We start from the raw sequence: 23,357 nt of genomic DNA, 5'->3' as shown, positions 1-23,357 counted from the left end.
TAACTTTTCTCAACATTTTGACTTTTATCTCTAAATTTCAGCGTTATTCTCAAAATTGTATGTCGGCTTTATTCCAGACATTTTGATTATTATTCTCAAAATATATTTTTTTAAAGGTTTATTTTTGCCTTTTTTACGCCATTATTTAGTGAAAAGAGGAAAGAGTTAGAAAATCAGGGAGAGAGAGAGAGAGTGGGGAATGACATGTGGGAAAGGAGCCACAGGTCGGATTCAAACCGGGGTTACCCGCTTGGAGGACTACAAACTCTGCACATGGGGCGCACACCACTATTGGCACCCCTTTTTCTTGATATTTTCACCTTTTTTTCAATGGGTTTTGACTTATTCTCCAAATAGTATATCAACTTTATTCTTGCCATTTCCCCCCTTGTATGTCCGCTTTATTCTAGACATTTTTAAAAATATTTTTCTCTTTCTCTTGATATTTTGACTATTTTTCTACATTTTGACTTTTTTCTTTGAAGTGATTAATGAAAAGAAAAATCTCCTCCTGTCATTATTTATGTCTCATGTCTGGCCCTAATCCTCCTCCATAGCTGAGATTATTGTGACAGGGTATATCACAATGAGCGGCCCACAGTCTCTGCGTTGCTGCTAACTTGAGCCTGTACGACCTCATCTGCTTTTCAGCCTCTTATGAGCACAGGAGTGTCAGATGAACAACAAAAGACATGCGTCACTGCTCACATGTGAAACCAGAAAAGTAGGTTTTATGACAGTTTGGTATGTAAATCAAGGTCGTCCGCTTCGTCACATTTTCACTGGAGCTATTTTGCGCTGATGTGATTACTTGATTGTTGGTTTCTGTTGACTTCTCTTTAAATGAAAGCTGGCTGTGAAACATACCTTTTGTAGCATTTTAGAGATTTTAACTTTGTTTCATTTTTGCCAAATCTTTATTTCGGTTTGATTTATTTAATTTGGACTAAACCATACGGACTAAACAGGCAAGGGGAAGTTTTTTTGTTTTTTTTAAGAAATTGACTATGGTATGTTTTGATATTTCTCCACAGCCAACATGGACTAACTAAAAGACCACTGAGACAACCCATTTTCAACCTTCAGTCTGGTCAAACAGAAGAATTATATCTCTCAGCAATGAACTTCAGGTAAGTTATGGAGATCAGATTATAGACAATCTTACACTAGAGAAGTACAGGAAGCTTGAAACTCTTTTCTTTGACTTACACACTCATGATGTCTTGAGCTGTAGGCCTATATGGTCTCTTTATAAACTATGTATTTTGTTGAAGTCTCTGACCAAGTTAAATACAAACTAAAAGTAAAGAGGTCATTTGTATCATGGTGACATTATATTTAACTTTCAAGATGCTACTTTTTTTACCTCCTCCTTTCTTAACACACTGTGTTTATTTTTCTGACATTTTTTTGGTCAAGTGCCGCCAATTATCATAGTTCAATAACAACCTACATTACGCCGACCTCACCCTCTTGATTACCACAAATCATACAAGCGAAGCACTCCCTTTTTTAATAATAATTTTAAGCGCTCTCATGAGAAATTGCTTGGTCTTTTTCCTGCAGTGTGTTTAATACCAATAACTCTGTTTCTGTTTAAAGATTATGATAATTCAATCCTGAAATCAGCATAAGGTGTTCAGCAGTGAGATAAATAATTACACCTCTGCTTGAGAAAGCTTCTCATTTCCACAATACACTTACACTTATTTTTGTTTATTTGGAAAAACTTCATTTTCATTCTTCTTCTAAATCTGAAAATGAAAAACTCTTAGACCTGCAGTTCCACACCTCAAACACTTGGGGGCAGTGTTTCCTCGTGTCTAAGATGAAGGCGCATGCGCCGTGCGATGTAAACACTTGGTAGGCCGCCACCGTGCGTCTGAGCTCCGCAGACATTTGTGTACACGTATCACACATTACACGGCTGCATGGGCTGGACCGTAGAGTCAATGGGAACTAGCTAACTAAGTGGAAACGTAGCTATGCTAACTTGGATGAGATAGCTAATGTATTCAGCCGAAGTGTTTGAAAACACACGGTTGTCTCATAAAAGTGGGACTTTACTTTCGTGCATGGGAAGCAGACGACGTTTGCTGCGGTTCCTCCAAAACGCTTCAAGGTAAAAAAAGAAAAAAAAGAAAAAAGAAAAGATGTTCTTGTTTTTCGGGCTCCGTCTAATCACTGGGGTTGAACACTTTCTCGTAAAGACACCGCTTATTTTCTCTGCATCAGTTGAACTGAGTGGTATGACAATGTATTTTAAATGTAGTATCAAACTTCAACACTTTGCTTAGTCGCTATGTTATCTTTTAGCTCAGTTTGTTGCTGCTGTCAAAGGATGTTTTGTGTCGATAAACTACTTCACATACTGTGCCGAGGACTCAGTTTACAGTAGCCTAGAAACAATATGTAACATAAAGGAGAATTTGATTAATTTAGGCCTTGTGTTTATAGAAATGTTATCCCACTGTAGCCCGGTTTAGCTCGCCAACATTGGAGCTTTCTGGGAGAAAAACAGAGCTGTTTTATTTCATGCTACATCTCCATTTCAGCTCACACCAGCGAGCCATACAAGGAGCAGAGACTCCTCCTGTCTGTTATTTATCAGTCCTCGGTGTAATAGCTGTAAGCTTAAATGCTTTTGATAAGTGAGCGCACAGTTTGCAGCCTGTTACTGCCCAGCAGAAGCATTTGCTGTGTCCATGCCAAGGATATCTTTAACTCAAACTGCAGGGAAGTGACTTGCAAGTTGCAACAACAACACAGCTCTGCCACCAGGGATGAAGTGGGAGATACACCCACATAAGTAGGGAAATCCCATTTACAATATCCAGTTGATAATCATTTTGTGAGTTGTGAGTCAATGGGATTATGTTGACTAAATAGTTGTGACTCAATACTATATCTCACAGCTTTTTGATCCAGTTAACTGGGAATTAATAGTCAGAGGCAGACCAGCAGCAACCACAATGTCAGTAATGTTGTATTAATGCATCATATTAATCACTGCAAGGAACCTGACCTTTACAGGATCCCTCGTTTAATCTCATCCTATTACTGTTTTAAAGCTGTCACCTAAATAAAGCATACCTTTTTTTGTTTTAGCTTCAGCACATGACCCTATATCGGCCTGTGAGTGAGTACCCTGATATATTTTCTAAATCACTTTTTAGAAACCTCTTTTCACAAGAGGCTTTCCAGTCATTAAAACAACAGGAAAATACACAAAGCAAAGCATAGCTGTGATCTGAAGTATGCGGGGGGGGGGAGTCAATACAACTAGAACTACTTTACGATTTATAACGGATACAAAATAATTACAGAACAAAGCTTTTAATACTGGGCGTGCTTGCTATTTTAAAGTTCAGAGTAAAGGGGAAAAGAGAGAGGCAGAGGCAATAAAAAAAAAAAAACCTTCAATGTGCTACTCACATTTGTCAGTAAGTCGTATTCTGTGAGACAAAAGATGGCCGTGCCAGAGGATGCACATGTCAGTACTTGTTGCATTTATGACAAAAAGCTTCCCAAGCTTTACTCAGACCCCCTGCCTCAGTGCTGAGGAACAGACACCACATCAGGAAGTTATAATGCATGTGGGGTTTTTTTTGGGGTACTGGGAAGGTTGCAGAACTTATGCCTGCATTTCTTTAAGCCTGCATAAAAGGCTGCAGTATGATTGGGCAAAAGCAGAGAAGAAACTGTTAAGTGTCAGAATAATATGTGGCTGCGAGTGGAATAAGTGAGCTTTTCAAGTAACATCCCACATGCCAGTCACAGAAATAGACAATGCATTTTACACACAGTGAACAGAGTAGTGTGTAGCTGTAGTTTTTCATTGACTCATGCTCTCAATCCCACAGAACATACCAGCTAAGGCTGTGATTTATGTGTTGGCGTTATTGATCGAAACATTTACTTTCCCACACCACCGCAAGGCTACTTTTTGCAGTGCAGCTTTCTCAGGCCAAGTGTATAATATTAGCCTGTGCTTTGAGCTCTCATAATGAGGCTGTATACTGAAGAATAGCCTGCAGCAACACCATTGAAATGCTGATTGTACACTGGGAAAGTCTTCAGTGTTTAGAGTGAAAGGCCTTCGTACCTTAGTGTGAGTGTTATTGTAAGTCAGGACTGGGCTTTAATTCCCTCACAGAGCACATGGGCGTCTTTTTTCCCCTCAAGATGTGCCTGCTTTCTGCTGCTGGGCAGGACCACTCTGTTCTTATTCATCTCACAGAGATGGCATGTGATTATAGAAGATGGAAACAGAGAATTTGTCTTATATTTTTATCTATGAATATGGCCTACCACATATCCAAATGTTTAAGTTTTCATTTGTCCTTTGCTTCAGAAAATGCAACATTCTTTTAACCTGGTCTTTTTTTTTTTTTTTTTTTTTTTTTTTTACATCTGCTTGAACTCTGTGCGCTGCTGTGAAGTCAATTTTGAATTTTAAATTAGGAGTAAGGAAGTGCTTCTCTGTTCTTCCTTTGGTCTTTCTCAGTTCCCCAATCGTCCTGCTTTGCTGAGGCTTTCTTCTTGTCTAGCTGCGTTTCATTAGCTATGCGCATTGCATCTCAGGGCCCCCTTTGAGGTCTTTGGCAAACAAAAGCAGAAACAATCTCTGTATCCAGGATTTATAGGGAAGCTTTGCTTCAGTTTGCTGGGCTTACTACAAGGAATGTCTCCTAAGGCCACCTGGAGACCGGCAGCTCTCTACGCATGGCCCTCGCCTGTCCTGAAACAGCTTATTAAGTTTAATGTCAGCTCATTAGTATTTAGTGTTGGAGTCTAGTTTGCCTTAGAAACTGCATAAAAGCATAATGAATCTTTTTAAACAACAGATACGGTTCATCATTAATGACGTTTATTTTTAATCAGCGCTCATCAGAGCACACATAAACAAGCCAGGCTTATTTCCCTCTGGTGGACTTCATGGTGTTTTGTCAACATGATCATCTCTTCTCAGCCCAGTTATTTCTGCATGGCATCCCACATTGGAGATCAGTTTTTGAAGAAACCTCGTGCCGTTTTCGGGTGTAAAAAAAAAAAGAGTTGGATATGGTGAAAGAAACAATCATGCAAGATGCAATTGGAGGACTGAAATCTTTCATGTCCTTCTGTTAGTGAGTTTGACGTATCTTTTCACACAGTTTAAAAAAAAAAGTTCTTGTCTTAATGAACTTAATTAGTTTACAGTTTTCTGTAATTTAATCAATGTGGCTGTTAGTAAGATTAGATTTTGTACATAATTTCTGCTGTTCATGGTCATGTAGTCACGGCTTGTTGATTTTATCAAATATGAGCTCATATTGTGAACCATTTGACTAAAACTTTTACTTTTCTGCTGCTGATGTGGGAAATTTGTGCAGGTCAACATTTGAGTGAGTTTGCGCTGCGTACAGCAGTTGAATATTCGTCTTCTGTGCAGCTTAAAGACTTGTTTGTAACTTGTGTTGAGGTTGTAATTTTTGTTGATGACAGTCTGAGCTCATAAATGTAATCAGCACTTTTAAATGGAACATTATTATTGTAAGGCAGTGTGCTTTGGTGCATGTTTGGAAGAAAAATTACTAATCAAAAAGCTCTATTAGTCGTTTACGTGTCAGACAGTGACAGCATAGTATGAAAAGTAAATCCTACCACGGTTAATAACATTCATTCTGCAGTCAAACGCCTACGTCTAAAATCTTTGTAGAAGTAGAAAATATATCAAACTTACTCAGATAAACTCTTTGACAATTGCAAGCAGATAAGTTATTTTTAACAAACTCTAAATGTGCAGAACTTTTTCACTTTTTTTCTCACTAAGGAAGTGTCACCACTTGTTGTTAGGTGTGATCCATGTTTGTGTAGGTGGCCTGTAGGGTGTACAGGAGGAGGATCTGTTAGTTTAGCTGTCATGTATGTCATGTTGTTGAAGGTCAGTAAATATGCGACTCTTAAGTGACAGAGCAGGAACAGGGTATTGTTATAAAAACATTAAAAGTCTAGTCTACCATCTTCCTGTTTCTCTTCATTTCAGAACAGACTTAACGCAGGCGATATGTAGAGACCCCCTTAGGTAGAGTGTGTTATAGAAATCAGACTTCAGTGTTTCCCTTAGGTTGGAGTTCTAGCAGCGGAGGTGAAGTGGAACAATGTTTAAGTTGTGTTCAATTTTCTTTCATTGTTCATTATTTTCTTTAAAAGAATTAAACATTTATTGGACAAAATAATCAACCAACATCCACCCTATAGCCTGGCTCGTGAGTAATGGTAAAAGACGAGAGGAGTACCAAAGAAAATGAATAGTTTATTTCAAAACCATTGTCTTTGAATCTGTAGCGCAAATGAATATACTGTTAGTTTCTAAGGGATAAGCTGGAGCCCAGCAGTGGAGGTCATATTTCAGCAGCGGTGCTCCTCCGCTGCTAGATGCATATAAGAGAAACACTGGACTTTATGATACATCCTAATACTTCTCTAAATTCAGATTTGCACGTACAGCAGTGTGTACATTATTATGTTAAGGACATCTGGGGTGTGAATTTTCTCTTAGTTTAACTTTTTATTCCAACATATTTTAACCTTATTTAACCTGGGATGTTGCATTTGTCTTACAATGTTTTCACAAATGCACACAACGCCAAGAAATGTTCAGGCTGAGCTGCATGTGTGAACCCAAACACCCCGAGTTTTAACTCTGGCTTTTTTCCTGCCAGACTCGCCTCTGGTAAAAATTGAGTGTGAAGTCGACAGGGTGAGCTGATGTGTGAACACGACACAACATGTGTGAATTATTCAGAATTATTCAGCAGGGGGTAGGTGACATTTACATCAGGCAACCAGTCTCATTGTCGTGCCGTTTCAAACTTTTCTCTGCTTGTTAGTATGCTCTTTTACACTCTTGGTTTACACAGTGTAACGTGGCTGGTGTAAGTCCTCAGATAGCTGGTTAGTTCAGATAGTTGACAGACATAATCTTTACTGTTGCCTTTTCCTACTCATCTTTAAATGGTTACATGCAGTGAAAATTGAAACATCTCACAAAAAACATCATCCATAAACCTCAGAGTTTGTTTGGCTTATCCTGACATGAAATGTTTCTGGCAAACATATCCAAACTCTGAAGGATTAATAGAAAAAAGAAGTGTTAATCACACACACAGAATGTAAATTCTGCCGCCTGGGGCTCTCGATCAAAACCATTACTTTAATATTTTCTATGCCCTTTTTTTGTCTTCTAGACGTACCTGAAAGTTGAAATTCAAGTCATAATTTGGTTTCAGCCATTAGAGTTGAAAAGACAATAACCTTGTTAGGTATTTTAGGTCACTAACTCTAATAATGAATCGTCATCTTCTTTGTGTTACAGTCACTCTCTGTCTCCTTGTCTGCACAGGTGGGTTATGAAAGCTTAGCTAACATATCAGTCTGTAGCGTAGCACATTCCTACCAAACTCCACTCTAACCACAATCTTTTCCTTCACTCTCTCTGTTTCCTTTCTGTCTTTTGTTCTCTGTTGGCCTGATAGTCACAAAGAAAAATGACTCATGATGTTTTACAGAGTGAAATGCACGCAATATTTTTTTGTTTCTGTTGCCTGGTGGCAGTACCCAGACTTCCTGTCGAGGTGGAACTAAACGCTAGAGTAATTCCTTTTTTTTCCTCAGGTGTAAGTTGAGGTGAATATCAGACTTTTTTTATGCTGAGTGCAGAGGTTTACTTCCTCCACTACTCTGACTTCAGCAGGAGCCTTAAAGAAGTACTTTGACCCCTCCTGACTGTATGATCAGCATATGACTACAGGGTAGTGTGTCATTAAAGCGGTCGAAGGTCCAGACGAGTGGATTACCTAAAGGAGAGACTTCTTGCTGTTGTTTTAAATGAGTCGATTTTTACAGTTTCTCCTAGTGAATACAAACAGGATTTCTTCATGGGGTATGTTAGTGTTTGAAAGCCAATGATTTTGGATTAATGAGAACCGTAGCGATATCTGTAAAATATTCACAGGATTACATTTTCATACGATTTCATGCCAAAACTTACTTTATGGGGTGTGTCGACTACCAAGAACAGGTTATTTTAAACTGCACTGTGATTGATCTTGCTGTGTTATAGCGCTTTCACACTTCCAGAATACTCCTGAAAAACTCCTGATATTTCCAGAAGGAGCTGTATGTGTGAACGCAAACAGACACATTTGTCTGCTCAGACTTCTCCTGCCACACCCCTAAACATTTTTTGCAGCAAGTGAAGTCTGATTGGGTTGATGTGAGAACACAGCAGGATATTATCAGGAGAATTCAGCTCGAGCCTATAGGAGGGGGAGTGTTTATAATGTTTATATATTTTGACTGCTGCACGGTGCATAGAGTGTATGCACGTGACCACTGCGATCTCTGTACACGTAATTAAACAGCTGCATTACATTTTCTGTTCCCCAGTAGGTTGTTCTCCACTCTTTTGTTGATGTTGTCATTCTGTTAAACTACATGTAGCTTTGATGTAAAGGCAAATATTCACTCATTGTAGCGTCGTATAGTGGACTCTGTTGCTTCATCCGCTACTTGCGCATCTTTTTTGTTACGTCTTACCTCAGGAGACCCCCCTGCAGCAGGTCAGGAAAATATCTGGAGCTGTCCTCCGAAAATGAGGAGTGCATAACGGCTTCAATTTTGCACACAAGAGGCTCCGCTTTGAACCAAAATCATGTAACAGAAATCTCTTGATTGTGCAGTGCATTGGTAAAAGTTACAAGTTAAATGTCTGTGTAGGTTCTCAGTCATCCAGGGTGTTCGAAGCTTGATCCAAAGGCAACTGGACTTGGTTGAGGACTTTCGAAGGAGAGGTGGAGCGTCTTCAACCAAGTCGCCTTTGGATCAAGCTTTAAAGTTACAAGTAAAGAAATGTCTCTAAAAATCATTGAACATCTCACTTTTTTTAATGAAATCAATTTTCTGAACTGTAATGATTATTAGCAGTCATTGCATTTACTGGGAAAAAGGTAGTCCTTTTTAGTATCAGTGAGGTATCAGCATGAGACTGTCATTTGCAATGCACAGTTTGAAACCCTCGCGGTTGCATTGATCCTATGAAACTGACTCTAGTTGTGAGTTATTGGTGCAACTAAACTGCTCTGCAGTCCTGAAACTCACTTACGTAAGAGTCCTATTCATCTCCAGATAATCAACACTAGTCGTTATGTTGTTAGACGCAAGTTTATCTTAGTTTCTGTAAGCACCAGCTGTCAAATGAGCATCAAAATGACTACTTGAATAATGTTTCAATGAGCATCATTTTATTATTTGTGACTTTAATGGAGATACAGGACAGTGGACAGAGCCGGAAATCAGGGAGAGAGTGAGGAAAGACATGCGGGAAAGGAGCCACAGGTCGGATGTTAAACATGCTAAAGACTAATGTTTATTATTGAAATGTCCTAAAAAAGTTGTTCTCCGTGTTCAACAGGTGGCGACAGACAAAGTTGCTGGTAAGCTGAGTTCTACTCTCTCATGGGTGAAGAACTCAGTGTCCCACACGGTCAGTCAGATGGCTAGCCAGGTGGCCACGCCCACTTCCTTGCAGACCACTGCTACCTCATCCTCCACGTCGCTGTCCTCGCCTGGCCTCTCGCCTGGCCTCTCGCCGTCTTCACCAGCACAGCTCAGTCCTGACGATGTGCAGCTGCTCGCCAAGCTGGAAGAGCAGAACAGGTAAACAGTTTGTCACTGAGGCTTCACTTGTCTGTCAATGTCAGTCTTTGTAAATGAGGTAGAAGGTTGATTTTCTTCAAATGCACTTTGACTTTTGACATTTTACCAGGAAGTCCCTTTGAGATTAAAAATGTCTTTTACAAGAGAGACCTGGTAGAGGCAGCAGCCAAACACAATCACATTAAAAGACAACAAAACAGAGCATGGGGAACTCACAAACATATTGAATTTTAATGTACTCCAGACTAGAATCAGCTGTAAAAAATAACTAACATCTTCTACCGTCATTAATGCGGAAGTGAAACATGGCTCTACATGGAGCTGCAATGAATTAATGATACGACTTTCACACTTGCAGAGTGCAGAACACTCCTGAAAAACTCCAGGGGCCATATTCAAAGTCTCCTAAGTACTATGATTTGCTCTTAGTAACAAAATTCTTAGAATCAAGAATTTCCCCTCAAAGTTAGGACTAGATCCTTGTAAAGATAAAAGTTATTCACAAGGTGTCTTTGCCCTTAAGAGAGCTCCTAAGGTGTAAAACTGTTAGGAGTAGTGAGGATGACTTTTAACAGGATGAAGAGTTAATCAAGCTGAGGATAAAAAGGAGAAATGTTCTCCAAACACTACATGAAGAATATTTTTGGCTCATAGTTGGGCAGAACAGACAAAAAATATTCGTGCAGACATTTCAATCCGTCTGACTTTTTTCAGTACAAAGTGAGACATGCATGTTGAGTTTGTCTACAAGTGGTTACCTCCACAGGTGCATCCAATCACTAATTAAGACTGCTGATGTAACGATCAGCATGTGAAGAATAAAAGTTTCTGTCCATTCTTTGCTCAGAGTTGCTCTGAGAATGTTCCTAAATCACTTCTAGCCTAAGACTCCTTGCTAGGAATTTTCATGGTAAGTTAGGAGGTCTCTGAGAGGATTCTCAGAATGTTTGAGAATATGAGCCCTGATATTTCCAAGACGAGCTTTATGTGTGAACGCAAACAGTCACATTTTTCCCCTGAGTTTCTCCTGCCAGACGCCTAATATTTTGTCGCAGCAAGTTCATGTTAGCTGATGTAAACGCAGCAGGATATTATCCAGAGAATTCACCTCAAGGCAGTAGCTGAGGGGAGGCTCAATAAGTCTTTTCCAAGCGAAGGTTAAGGCTAAGCTAAGCTAAGTTTGCTAGCTAGTATGGGCTCGGTTTTTTACACCGTCAAAATATAGCAAACTAGCATTCAGGTGACTTTTCATGCTTGTTGTGCCACCATGGTAGGCCAGTTTCAAATGGCATATTTGGCACACTGCCTTTGTCTTGTCTTCACTTAATTTGTCTTAATTAGTGACCAAAATTACGATGGCCACTCTTGTCAGATTTTTAGATCAGAGATTGGAAATCCAGCGATGAAGACAGACCAGGATGTGAATTGTGCTGATTCTTGCCGTTCTACTTCTGTTTAATGTCTGTCTGCTCTGGTGCTGTTGACCCAACTCACTGTGCAGGTACTCCAGAAGAGCTTCGTTGATTAAGCTGTTTGGTTATAATTCTTGCTCATTTTTCCACGACTAAGTAATGCAGCAAGTCTTTTGAATACATTGTGCTTTAACCTTCTTGACTTTGGTTAGAATTAAATGAATCTTGTTGCTCCAAGAGAACAATCATTCTCTTGGTTTTCAATTCCATACATTTTTTCATTGTATTTATTCCACCTTTGTATTGTATTTCTACATTTGCTGATATTTCTATGATTTTGGCATTACATTTCAGTTGAAGTGGTCTTGGAAATTCCTTAAAAAGTCTTCAATTTAACTTGTAGGATCTTGGATGTGCCCTGCTAGAAGGAATGAATTGTCAAATCTTTGTATTGAACCAACTTCCACTGATGAAAGTCCGGTACAGCTCAGTAGAGTCGCACTCTGTTTAGTAAGACGTATTGTAATCTGTTCTCCGTCTCTGAGGTGTTCATTGTTCACATCAGAATAAAGTACTGGCGGAGGATGACGTGACACCCCTCTTTGGCCGACTCTGTGAATTCCTCCTCCGTTGTTTCTCTCACCCATGGCTAGTGCAGTCAGTGTCAGCATGGAAACCAAGCGTGCCGTTCAGAGTTCAGGACTGTGTCACAGCTAACTCCAGAGAAGAGGAGACAGCACAGCTCTGTTGAACTCAGAGGCCGGTGACTCATCGTTACGCCCACAACAGCTACTGCTCCAGAATGCAGAGCGACACTTGTTACAATGCTTTTTCCTTATATGGAAGATCAAAACCAACTACATAAGTGTTTAATGTTCCTTCTAATATCTTTTAAGAAGCTCTGAGCAGACCTCCATCTGGTGAACAGAAGTTACATTGTCATGAGGCTCGTAGTTCATGTGCCATTTGACCCCTGTCTCCACAGCACACAGCCAGGGCCTCTCACAAGACACGCCTTTGCTGCTACGCTTTGCTTCTGATTTGCGATGGAGTCTCTTTTGGACTAAGGATGTCAAAATGTCCGATACTTTATGATACCACATGTTTGAATACAATTCATTGTCCGTTATTTAGATGAGCGACAGTATTGTTAAGTACCAAAGCTTTTAAAAAACCTTCAGATCCTCAGTCATGTCTTAAACCAAAAAAGAGAGAGTGTTGTCTAAAATGTAAAAAAGTCATTAACAACACACACGGTAGAGGTTTCTGTGCAACTCAAATTTTGGTTATTAAAAACAAGAAAGACTCAACATGAGTGGAGAGGGGTTGGAGTTGTGAGACTGGAGGAGAGAGGAGGCTTCAGAATAGTGGAGGTGTGGCCAAACGGAAGTTTGTTTTGGTTTCATGCTGGTGCTCAAGCGTGACATCAACTGGATCAAAAAGTTGCACATTCTTCCTTCAAGTGTAGTTCATAGATGTCATTGAAAAACAGAATCAAATAAACAGTAGTCATTTGATTGTATTCCAGTCTCTGAACAATGACGTGTTTTATAATATTCTTAAATTAAAATCTTGAACCCTGCTGTGTTTTCTTCCATTGAAGATGCTTCTCCATGCTCTCTAAAACACCTCAGCATGTGAAAGTTTGATATAAAAGCTCAAGTCTGCCATGGGGCTGCAACTTTATACGCATTATTAAAGATGAATATATGTTGAAAAATTACTGATTAAAATAAAAGGTGGTCAACCTTTTTACAGCACACATACTAGAGGCTGAAATGTAGAGAGGGGCTCAGATGGACTAGCGGTTAGGTCGTGCCCCATGCACTGAGGCCAAAATCTTAGCAGTCAGTCTGGGTTTAGGTCTGACAAGCAGCTCTTTTTACGTATGCCCTTCCCAACTATCCACTGTCCTATCCAAATAAAGGCTGAACGCCCAAAAATCTATCTTTAAAAGAAAAAAAAAACTGAGGCTAAGAGAGAGAGGCAGACAACCAGTCAGGATTTCCATAGTCATAAAAACAGCTTGACATGTTTAAAGTTTATTTTTCCAGCCCTGCGAGGGGGCGGGTATGGAAAGAGTACGCAGTTATGGAATGCATTAATTTAATTAATTTTGACAGCATCACTTATGAAACAATAGTAAACCTAAAAGAAGTGACTTGTTAGGTAATTCATAATTACTTCAGGGGTCAGGGAGAGTACAGTTAGAGAGAAGGAGGCCATAAAAAGCCTTCTTTCTCACTGCCATTTGATTTATATACAGTTTTAAATGTTCAGTGATAAATAAGCATTTGGAAAATGGCTGTTTAAATCTTGCAAGAATGTAAACCTCCTAAGGAAGAGCCAGATTTTAACAGTTAAAAAAAACTAGTTTTTGTGTTTTCCTTCACATTAAGAAATGAGCGCAACAAATTGGGATGTTAGAAAATCTACAAAATAAGCAGGTTTAGCAGGTTTAACAAAGTGGGGAGCTCTTTGGTATTCATGTTTGTTTTACAGATACTGTGAAGAATCCTGCTCCTGCTTACCAAGTGTTTGTGTGTTTGGTGAGGCCTTTGTACCCTACAGAGCAGATAAAAGGCACTAGCATTCACTCGATAGCTTCACACAGACCAGGAAGTCCCACACTGACTGCTTAATTCTGTAAATCAGGCATGCCACTGCTTCAGAATCCATGAAAGCACGAGACATGAGGATAACATCATGAATTTTTCTTGGTAAGGTGGACTTTATCTTTGACTTGTTATCCTGCTTCTGGCAAACTGCAAAATGATTTCATGAAATTAAAAACAGTTTCACTTTCAAGACTTCCAAGACAATAATTTTCCCCCTTAAATGTTTTTTGTCTAAACTCAGAGTTTTAGTCAAAAAGTAACTTACAAAAGCCTCAAATATTGTTTCATGAAGGCAGATTCTCTGTAATTCTTTGGCTTTTTTTGTTTGTAAAGCTTTTGACTTGTGTTTGGATACTGGTGAATTATTAGCAGGGGTGTAAGTCTGTTCAGGTTCATGTGTAACACAGCCTTGGTGTGCAGTGTTGATGACTAGGTAATGTGACTTTGTGAAGAGCTGACAGAAATGCTTGAAACATTTGGCCATTTCTCACATATTGCAGCTACTAGACTAGATTTTGTCTGACAACTAGAGCTGAATACAAGTTAAGAAGCTCTGTTGCTGCTGGCTGGTCTTTCTGGTCGTCCATGTCTCTCTCCCTCCCACCCGACCCAAATTTGGCTGTAATCCTAACCAATGTGGGAGCACCCTCAGTGACATCACAGGCTCCAGTGCAGAGGCCCCGGTCTTTTTTTCCGAGATCAGGTGTCTGAGCCTTTGTGTGTCTGTCATGAGCTCCTCTGTGCTGCACAGGTCGGGTGTCACAGCTTCTTTCCTCTGCACACTGATCCCTGATCAGGTCACTCTGTCAGTACCTCGAATTACAAACTGATAAGAGTGATACAGCGCAAGATCGACCCGCTGAAAACAAATTGGTTGAGTTTTTTATCCCCACCAATGCAGCTTAGATGGTAACTGTAGCATACGTACATTGAGTAGAAGGGTGTTGTTTAAATGTCAATCAACCAATTTTAAGGAGAAAGAAGGGAACTAATATAGGGCTGTTACATGAATAGGTAATGCATGTTTGTTCCTCTTGTTTCCTTCATCCTGGTGTTGTTTCCACCACAGTTTGAAGACCAGTAAAGATGAGCAGAAACTGTTTGTCTGCTGTAGGAGTGAAACACCAGCGTTTATAGTAAATTTGAGTTTGGGGGCGGGCAGCAGTGGTTCAGTCTGTAGGGATTTGACACGGGCACTGACAATATGTGGTTTATTAATCAATAAAAAATGGACGACCCCATTTGATTTCCTTGGGACCCTACGTGGGGTCATGTCCCCAAGGTTGGGAAAGCCTGCAGTATTGGGATTGATGAACAAATCCAACAAGACTTAGAAATCCTGGAGCGCTGGTGGCGCAGTGGCGCAGTGGTTAGTGCGCGGGCCCCATGTATGGAGGCTGTCGTCTCAGGCGGGCGGCCCGGGTTCCCCGCATGTCGTTCCCCACTCTCTCTACCTGATTTCCGACTCTGTCCACTGTCCTGTCTCTCCATTAAAGGCACAAAAAGCCCAAAAATAAATCTAAAAAAAAAAAAAATAGAAATCCTTTAAACTGTTCTTAAAGTGATAGTGTCTTCACTTCTGTGTCTGAGTAAAACTCGAGTCAGATGTGGTTTAAAAGTTAGCAGGACTCGTATCAACACCTCTGAACTCTAACAGCATATCCATTTTACATGATAAATGAAAGGATCAAACTTTTAGCTTAAACCCCATTGTGAGGGGATGTGGTAGCTTTGTTATGCAAATCAATTTCCTGATTGGAGCGCGCTCAATGTCCCCATTCAGACGATAACAGGGTGCCCTGAATGGTTTGATAAGTATAAATGTCTGTGAATAACAGACTGTGGCCTTACAATCACCAGATCTGAACCCTTTCAAAACCTTGATTGATGGTTGATTAAGGGTTGATGTGTTGTCATGTACAGTTTAGCTATTTGAGAGTTGATGCCAAAGTCCATTTGGTTTGGCTGTATGTGGAGGGCTGACACCGTCCTTACACTGTTATTCTAGTTTTTTTTATTGTTAAATGTGATACTTTATTGTATGTTTGGTCACATACAGTCATTTCTTCTTTTATTATTGTCATATTAAGCTAAAGATAAATTGGGTTGGGGTTTGGATATTGGCAGAGGTAGCTGAACATTTCAAACTGTGATTTGAAGTTTTCATGGTTTGCATTAAAATCAAGTTATTCCAAATGTAAAGTTCAAACTAGGGGTTGGCCGATTAACTGGGTCCGACATTGAGCACTTGGCCGATTATCTGTATCAGCATTTTATTTTACTGATTGCAATCAGGCTTCAGCGCGGTACAGAGCAACAGGGCCTAGCGTGAGTGCGCCCTGAGGTGCAAAACTCACTTTTGAAGTACAGGATGTGTTTAGATTGAGGAAAATAAAAAACGTAACAACATTGTGTCTGAACAACAGATTCAGATCCATTACATAGTATTTATCGTAAGGTTTCCTAATAGTTTTAAGTATTTTCCTTTATGTTCTTGGAGAGTGTCAGCTAAGAAGAGATATTTCGGTTTCCTTGAGATAAAGATAAATAAATGTTGTTGTGTCTGATTCTGTTTCACTTGAATAACAGTACATTCATTCTCTTGCCTTCACTACAGGCTGTTGGAGACAGACAGCAAGTCGCTGCGCTCCATGAACGGCTCCAGGCGAAACAGCGGCTCCTCCCTGGTGTCCAGCTCCTCCGCCTCCTCCAACCTCTCCCACCTGGAGGAGGACACGTGGATCCTGTGGGGACGTATTGTCAATGAGTGGGAGGATGTGCGCAAAAAGAAGGAGAAGCAGCTTAAGGTGAGACGAGCGCACATGACTACTTGTTGAGTGACAGCCCAGTCCCGTTCAGACCTGATTAAGAGCTTACTGACACAGGACTGCTTTAACAGCTTACTGAGACACATATGACACATTTACTATGGTCAAGACTGATATTTCATCAATTCTTCAACAAATATTTTCAGAATTTTTGAAATCGTCCCCTTGTATTATTATGATAGAAATACAGGCCCAGCAGAAAGAGACAGACTTAAATCTGGACTTAAAAGAAACTTAATAAGAAAGTGAAGATCTAGTCTGCTTCGTCTCACTTGTGATGTCTGATCGAAGTATTTCTGCTCTGCTTAATGCTACAATGGCTCTATTTGTTTACATTTTTACTAGGAAATATTTTCAAAGGTTATCTTAGTCCAGGGTGACCCTGAAGTGCTGTCCTTGAATGTATTTTAGCTCCTGACATTTGCGGCTAATTTTAGGTTGTTTGTTTCTTTGGTTACTCCCTGAAGTCTTGTGATAGGCCAATGGCCAGTCACTGTCTCTGGCATAACCCTGTTCTGTAGTTGGTTTGATAACTGTGTGATAAACAGGCACAACAGTGACTCAGTTAGCGGCCTGCAGTTTCCTAATGTAACTAACAGCTTAGTGCAACTGCAAAAGTTTGAAGCTAACCAGCTATTAAAGGTCGTGAAAACTGAAGACTCATCAACACAAAGGATTCTTTCACTATAGGCCAAATCAATGTGAGGTCACACTTGGTACAACAGACACTTCTGTCCTACAGCTTATGCAGACAACACTTTATATAGTCAAGCAGGAGTAGCTGAACACAGGAGAACTACAAGATCACGCAGGAATAAAGAGAAAAACATGCAAACAACGTGCTGCTTTGACTCTAAAGATGATTTGCTGCTCATTCTGTGCATATTTGGATGTTATGTTGTTAAAGGGATGTGGTATATACTATTTGGAGTCTGTATATTTTTATTTTGAAATTGACCGGCTGTGTGTGTTCTGTGTGTTACCTTGTCTGACTTTCAGTCTCGGTTTATCTAGTCTGTTCAGCTTGATGTGTAATTGCAGCTGACTGCGTCAAAAATAGTTTCAGAGACGAGCCGCGGTGTGTGATGTGGAAACAGGAGCATTGACTAGCATTGACTCGCGATTCATTCATTTTGTCACGCTAGCTATAACTGCTACGTTTGGATCTATGTAGTTACAGTAACTATGGCGGTCCGACCTACTTATCTGATGTTACAGCTTGTCTTATTTGGTACGATTTACTACCATCTCCAATAAAGCAAATAGTTACCAGACAGTATCATGTCACCACATGGTCATTCCAACTTCAACACAGTTCAGGCAAACCTCAACAAAACTTTCTGATCTGCTTAATCACTTTAAACCACAGATACTGATGGCACAACCATAGCTTCTCTGTTTGACTAACGCTAAAGTTACTTCAAGGCGGGAGCATTGGCTCGCCTCAGTACAAGACAACAGGTTGCTAGCTCTCCTCTTTCAGACACTGAATCCAAAGCTGTGCATGAGCCTACTTGCTCTTTGCAGATGAAAACCTTAGGAAACAAAACTCTCATCGCTCCATATTGTTATCTGGCACCCCCATATTTAAGAAAACACCACCGCTTTCTCTTTGTTCCTCTTTCTGTTTGCTGTATTAGCCCATATTGTAGGTATTTGGTGCAGGGTGTTTCTTTCCAAATGTTATTTTGTAAATGTAACCCAAAGTCACACATTCACTACTTCACACTCAGCCCATCCCCATGATCACCATCATGCTTTAGTCATAGTTTGTCACACTTAAATTCCATTGTCTGCAATCCGTTAATATGCAAAAACAGGCGTTGCTGTTGCTTGAAGCTGTTTAAGAAGCCACCCATCTGTAAATGGAGCCGAACGTCTGCATTATGCCCGGTTTCTGTTTTTCTGGTCACTTAGCGTGGAAATGAGGAAGTACTGTGAGGGACTGGTGAACATGCATTATGTAATTCAACAAAAGTAGTAATGAGCAGATGGCTGTTGTTGCAACTAACGTGAGGTATTAATCATAACTGCTGAGAAATCCACACATCTGATGTTTCTTCCCCCTCAGCCTTCAGAGAAAAACAGATTGTCAGTCGCATGAAGGAAGGAAACTTGTCAGCAGAATCCCGGGTGTGTTTTCAAAACGTTACATATTTCATTCGGACTGAGGAGATTTGTATTTACATGAGTGGATATTTGATAGAGCTTTACCAAACCCAGCATTTTGTCAGTGCAATCACATTAGTCTGCTCAAAACAAAGCGTAGACTGCTTATATTTATATCTATCTATTAGCCGACAAACAGGAGTCCTGTGTTTTACCTTGAAGACACAAGTTCATCAGAGTTCTCCAGAAGCACCAGCTGACATACGGACAATAAAAACATTCCCAGCTGACTACTTCTTACTTTTTTAAGTAATTTCATCAACATTTTTAAACATCTCATTTCACTTATAGTCTTCTAGTGCAGTGGTTCTCATCTGGTGGGTCGGGACCCAAGTCGTGGGTCGTGGAGCCATTTTCAGTGGGTCACAAATGTGTGCCTGGAAAAAAACTTGTTTCAGAAAGTCTATGAAGCGCTTTTTAAACGTGTTGGTTTTGGGGGGGATTAATATGGTTAACTGCACATGTTATGTCAATATGTTTTATAAACATTTACACCAAATTAACTCAGATTAAAGCATTAATGAAAATAAAGATTAATGATATATCTATATTTGAGCCCGTCAGTGAGGATAAAGTGTGAAAAGAAAACAGGAGATAAATCAGTGGTTTCACTCAGAAAGGAGTTTTTACTTGGACACAGCGGAGATATGAGGCGGTACATTGTTCCAGCACAAAGCTCCGTTTGTCTTGTGTAACCTCTAAGAGGCGAGAGGGATCTCCTGCTGAAAGCCTGTGTGGGAGGACCTCTGCTCCAGATGCACCCTGCACTGACCAGATGTACACACACACACACACACACACACACACACACACACACACACACACACACACACACACACACACACACACACACACACACACACACACACACACACACGATCCCACCACAGCAGGAAAGACCAGTGTTCCCTGTCAGCACAGGAAATTGCTTAATCAAATTGTATCAGCAGTATTAGTTGGAAACAAATCGCTCTGAAAAGTGCCCTACTGACAAGATTATATCTGGCAATGAAAACTGTATTATTACAAGACACTCTGCTGAGATGGGGAAAAATAATAGAGTACGTAGCATCCAAGCAGCTCCATCCTGTTTAAATATATACAAGTGTCTTTTCCTTTTCTTCATACAAAACAGACCCTTTTTTTTTTACTGCCCCACACTGTAGTAATAATGAGAGACTGTCCTGAAAGCCGATTTAAATGTCCCATATGTTTCTATTAAGGCTGTCAAAATAGTGAATACTTTTAACCAAAGCTGTTGCTGCAAGCAAAAGGAAGAGAGCAGCAGTGGTGTGTTCAGATTCACAGGTTGGTGATTACTGATGTTTATAAAGTCGCTTTGGCATCTTTCAAGATGAAAAGGTTATGTTCATGTCTCCTACAAACAGAGCAGAGGAGGCGACAGCGGGGGAGACAATGGCCCTTTCTGAATAGTCAATGGCAACTTTCAGTACTGACACATTGCCGGTGTTTCTGTGCAATTTAGTGTAGGAGTTTGCTTGCAATTGTTGCTAATTAAAAACAAGAATACGATTTTAGTTGCCAAGGACTTCAATTTTATTTGGCGTGGTATCGAAACAGGTATCAATATCCTTTGATATTTACTTGAATCGAAATGAAATTAAAATGTTGGCATAGTGACAGCCTTGGTTCTTTATAATAGCTAGATTGACATCAATTTCACAAAGTATCGATTTTCTTTTTTTCTGCAGGATCTTGTAAGAAAAGGGGTCCCTCACCACTTTCGAGCAATAGTGTGGCAGCTCTTGTGCAACGCCCAGAATATGCCCATCAAAGATCAGTACTCGGAGCTCCTGAAGATGACGTCGCCCTGCGAGAAGCTGATTCGCAGAGACATCGCCCGCACATATCCTGAACACGATTTCTTCAAGGAGAAAGACAGCTTGGGCCAGGAAGTGCTCTTCAACGTCATGAAGGTAAGACTCAGAAGATGTAGATGAACTGGTAATCATGTACAGATAACAAAGGGAGGTGTCTGGCTCAGTTTCAGGTTTAAAACTGACAGTCGAGTAAATCCACAAAGAAAGCATGACTCTGACTCTGATCACTGAAACTAATAAAGTGAATCCTTCTTTCCTCAGGCGTATTCTCTGGTTGACCGTGAGGTCGGTTACTGTCAAGGAAGTGCATTTATAGTAGGTCTGCTACTCATGCAGGTAACTATCCCATCTTCACCAAAAAAACATACAAACAAACACACGACGCACCAGCTGCATGCAAATACTTTCACAAGTTGAAGTAAGAGATGGATTGACAGTGGGTCGATGGGATCCTGTTGTTTCTTTTAGATGCCAGAAGAGGAGGCTTTCTGTGTGTTTGTGAAGTTGATGCAGGACTACAGATTACGTGAACTTTTCAAACCCAGTATGGCCGAGCTGGGACTCTGCATGTACCAGTTTGAGTTTATGATCCAGGTAGGAACCTTGGGCTTTTCACACTAACTTGTCGAGATCACATGATATAATTATTATATAAATCTCTGCCTAAATCTCAAGAATCCAAACATGTATGTACTGTAACATATGATAAGAACAGAATGTCCCTTTTTTATTATTACTATTATTGTAGTTTTATTCTGAAGTATCACTTCTTCCAGGCTTTTCTCTAAACATGTATTTGTAACTTCAAACTTTATTGTTCTTATTCTGTCAAGCTTTATTTTAAATTGTTATTGTTTGTCTGTGATGTCACTATTTTGTCACATGATTTCACTAATTTTCCAAAGGAACTCATACTCTAAATGAAGCCTGGTTTATACTTGTGCATAGATATTCAGGGCATACATCCTCCACTGTGGTCTAAAGGGTTAACTGACCCAGAAATATAACTTCAGTATTGTAACATCACAGACCTCAAATGTGACTGTTTTGTTTTTTTCTACTGAAAATACCTCAGACACAGTGCTCGGTGTTGTGTGTGCTGTAGTTTTTGAACATGATCCACTTAATTAGTCACCATTATTGGAAGTACACAAAGAAGCCTTTCAAACTTTAATAAAGTAACCAAAAAACTTCACCAAGTATCATTTTGCCGGTGTATTTGCAAAGCAGCACAAACACACGAGTGCACACTCGTATAAAAAGCTCACTACAGCTCTGTGTCCCAGCGAACAAGTATAAATTAGGCTGCAGACTCGTGTAAGGGCAGTTGTCGTATAGGGTGATGGTGTAAATCCATGTGATCTTTAAACTTGCAGGAGCAACTCCCAGACCTACACATGCATTTCCAGGCTCAAAGCTTTCACACATCCATGTACGCCTCCTCCTGGTTCCTCACCATCTTCCTCACCTCCTTCCCTTTGCCCGTCGCAACAAGGATCTTTGACATTTTCATGTGTGAGGTCAGTTAAAAGGAACTGCGTATGCTTTTTGCATAATATTCTGTACGGACTTCTACATATCCGTTTGTACAGAATTTGTATTTTTACATATTTTCCTTGAGATATATGTAGCTTTAGATTTTTACTCTTGAGTTCACTCTGAAAGGAGTTCTCCCATGATGTCAACAACTCTTTCACCCTCTAACTTTCTAGTGTTTGTTTTTTAATAGTTGAACTTAATCTGCTGTTGAACCTGTTGCATGTCACTGTGGCTACAAGCCTCAGTACAGTTGTGTTAAAAGCAGATATGAAACCTGAAAGAGGAACAGTAAACCCTTGCATTGCAGCCAAGTTTTTTTTTTACTCTCAATATAAGGTTAACATTTGCTCTAGATTGACTACATACTTACTATAATGGAAATGTTATCCGTTAGCGCCACCTGTTGGAGAAAATAGAAACACTAAAGTTCAAATCAAGTAATGACAGTCGTCTCATCACTACTCTGAAAACTTGTGTCACTAATTTTAACTATCAAACAATTTAAAAACAGCTTTTTTTTAGAGCTGACTGAGTGTCTTTTTTTCTTTCCAAACATGACTCCATGTTTACTGTCGTCCTCTTACTTCAGGGTCTGGAGATAGTTTTCCGTGTGGGCCTTGCCATCCTCCAGATGAACCAGACTGAACTCATCCAGCTCGACATGGAGGGAATGTTACAGGTAAATCACCACGGCCGTTACATAACTTGTCATTTAAACAGCTCAGATTTCTGGAGCAAAATACACAGCACCCTCTTGGGAGGAATCTCCACCACACCCAGGTAATTGATACGTATCCTCCCAAGGTCGACCTGTGTAAATGCTGGCGTGTGATGTAGTGCTTTGAGGTCAAAGAAACTCCTGACTAAGACATGACCATACTAGCTGCTTGAAATGAGCTGTTTTTTGGGTGGGTGTGTGGCACTTATCCAGCCTCTGTGTTCCCCTCTGTCCTGCAGCACTTTCAGAGGGTCATCCCGCACCAGCTGGATAGTGGACCAGATAAAGTCATCCTGGCTGCTTATCAAGTTAAATACAACGCCAAGAAGATGAAAAAGTAAGCACAGCTCTCATTTCATCAACAGCCACTAACTTCTCCTTTGTCAGTGTTTTTTTTTTTTTTTTTACACAACACCTTGGAAAGGTTCATCACTCACATCCGAGTCAGTCCTTCTCAATTTTAGGTTAAAACTTCTCAAACTTGGTGCACCAGTGGCCTAGTGGTTTGCTCTTGGCCAGGTCTAGGTCCA

The 23,357-nt window shown here is 40.1% G+C and overlaps 1 protein-coding gene across 8 annotated transcripts in view; it reads left to right on the top strand.

Moving 5' to 3' along the window:
• Positions 1-882: 882 nt before the first annotated feature.
• evi5b (ecotropic viral integration site 5b) overlaps positions 883-23,357 on the top strand; it is a 41,383-nt gene continuing 18,908 nt past the window's right edge. For 2 of the 8 annotated variants that reach the window (XM_061030617.1, XM_061030616.1), the window contains exons 1-10: positions 1,907-2,122; positions 3,109-3,135; positions 9,458-9,702; positions 16,350-16,539; positions 20,442-20,666; positions 20,832-20,906; positions 21,039-21,164; positions 21,947-22,090; positions 22,699-22,788; positions 23,067-23,164. In XM_061030617.1, the coding sequence (XP_060886600.1) occupies positions 3,118-3,135; positions 9,458-9,702; positions 16,350-16,539; positions 20,442-20,666; positions 20,832-20,906; positions 21,039-21,164; positions 21,947-22,090; positions 22,699-22,788; positions 23,067-23,164 (1,211 nt within the window). In that variant the 5' untranslated portion in view covers positions 1,907-2,122; positions 3,109-3,117. Of the gene's footprint in view, positions 1,131-1,906; positions 2,123-3,108; positions 3,140-7,744; positions 7,928-9,457; positions 9,703-13,718; positions 13,835-16,349; positions 16,540-20,441; positions 20,667-20,831; positions 20,907-21,038; positions 21,165-21,946; positions 22,091-22,698; positions 22,789-23,066; positions 23,165-23,357 lie in introns of those variants that run through there. The other 6 variants (XM_061030622.1, XM_061030620.1, XM_061030621.1 and 3 more) reach the window with 6 other exon arrangements.

Source organism: Labrus mixtus, chromosome 3, assembly GCF_963584025.1.
Source record: "Labrus mixtus chromosome 3, fLabMix1.1, whole genome shotgun sequence".
Lineage (NCBI taxonomy): Eukaryota > Metazoa > Chordata > Actinopteri > Labriformes > Labridae > Labrus > Labrus mixtus.
This window is presented reverse-complemented; position numbering and strand designations above follow the sequence as displayed.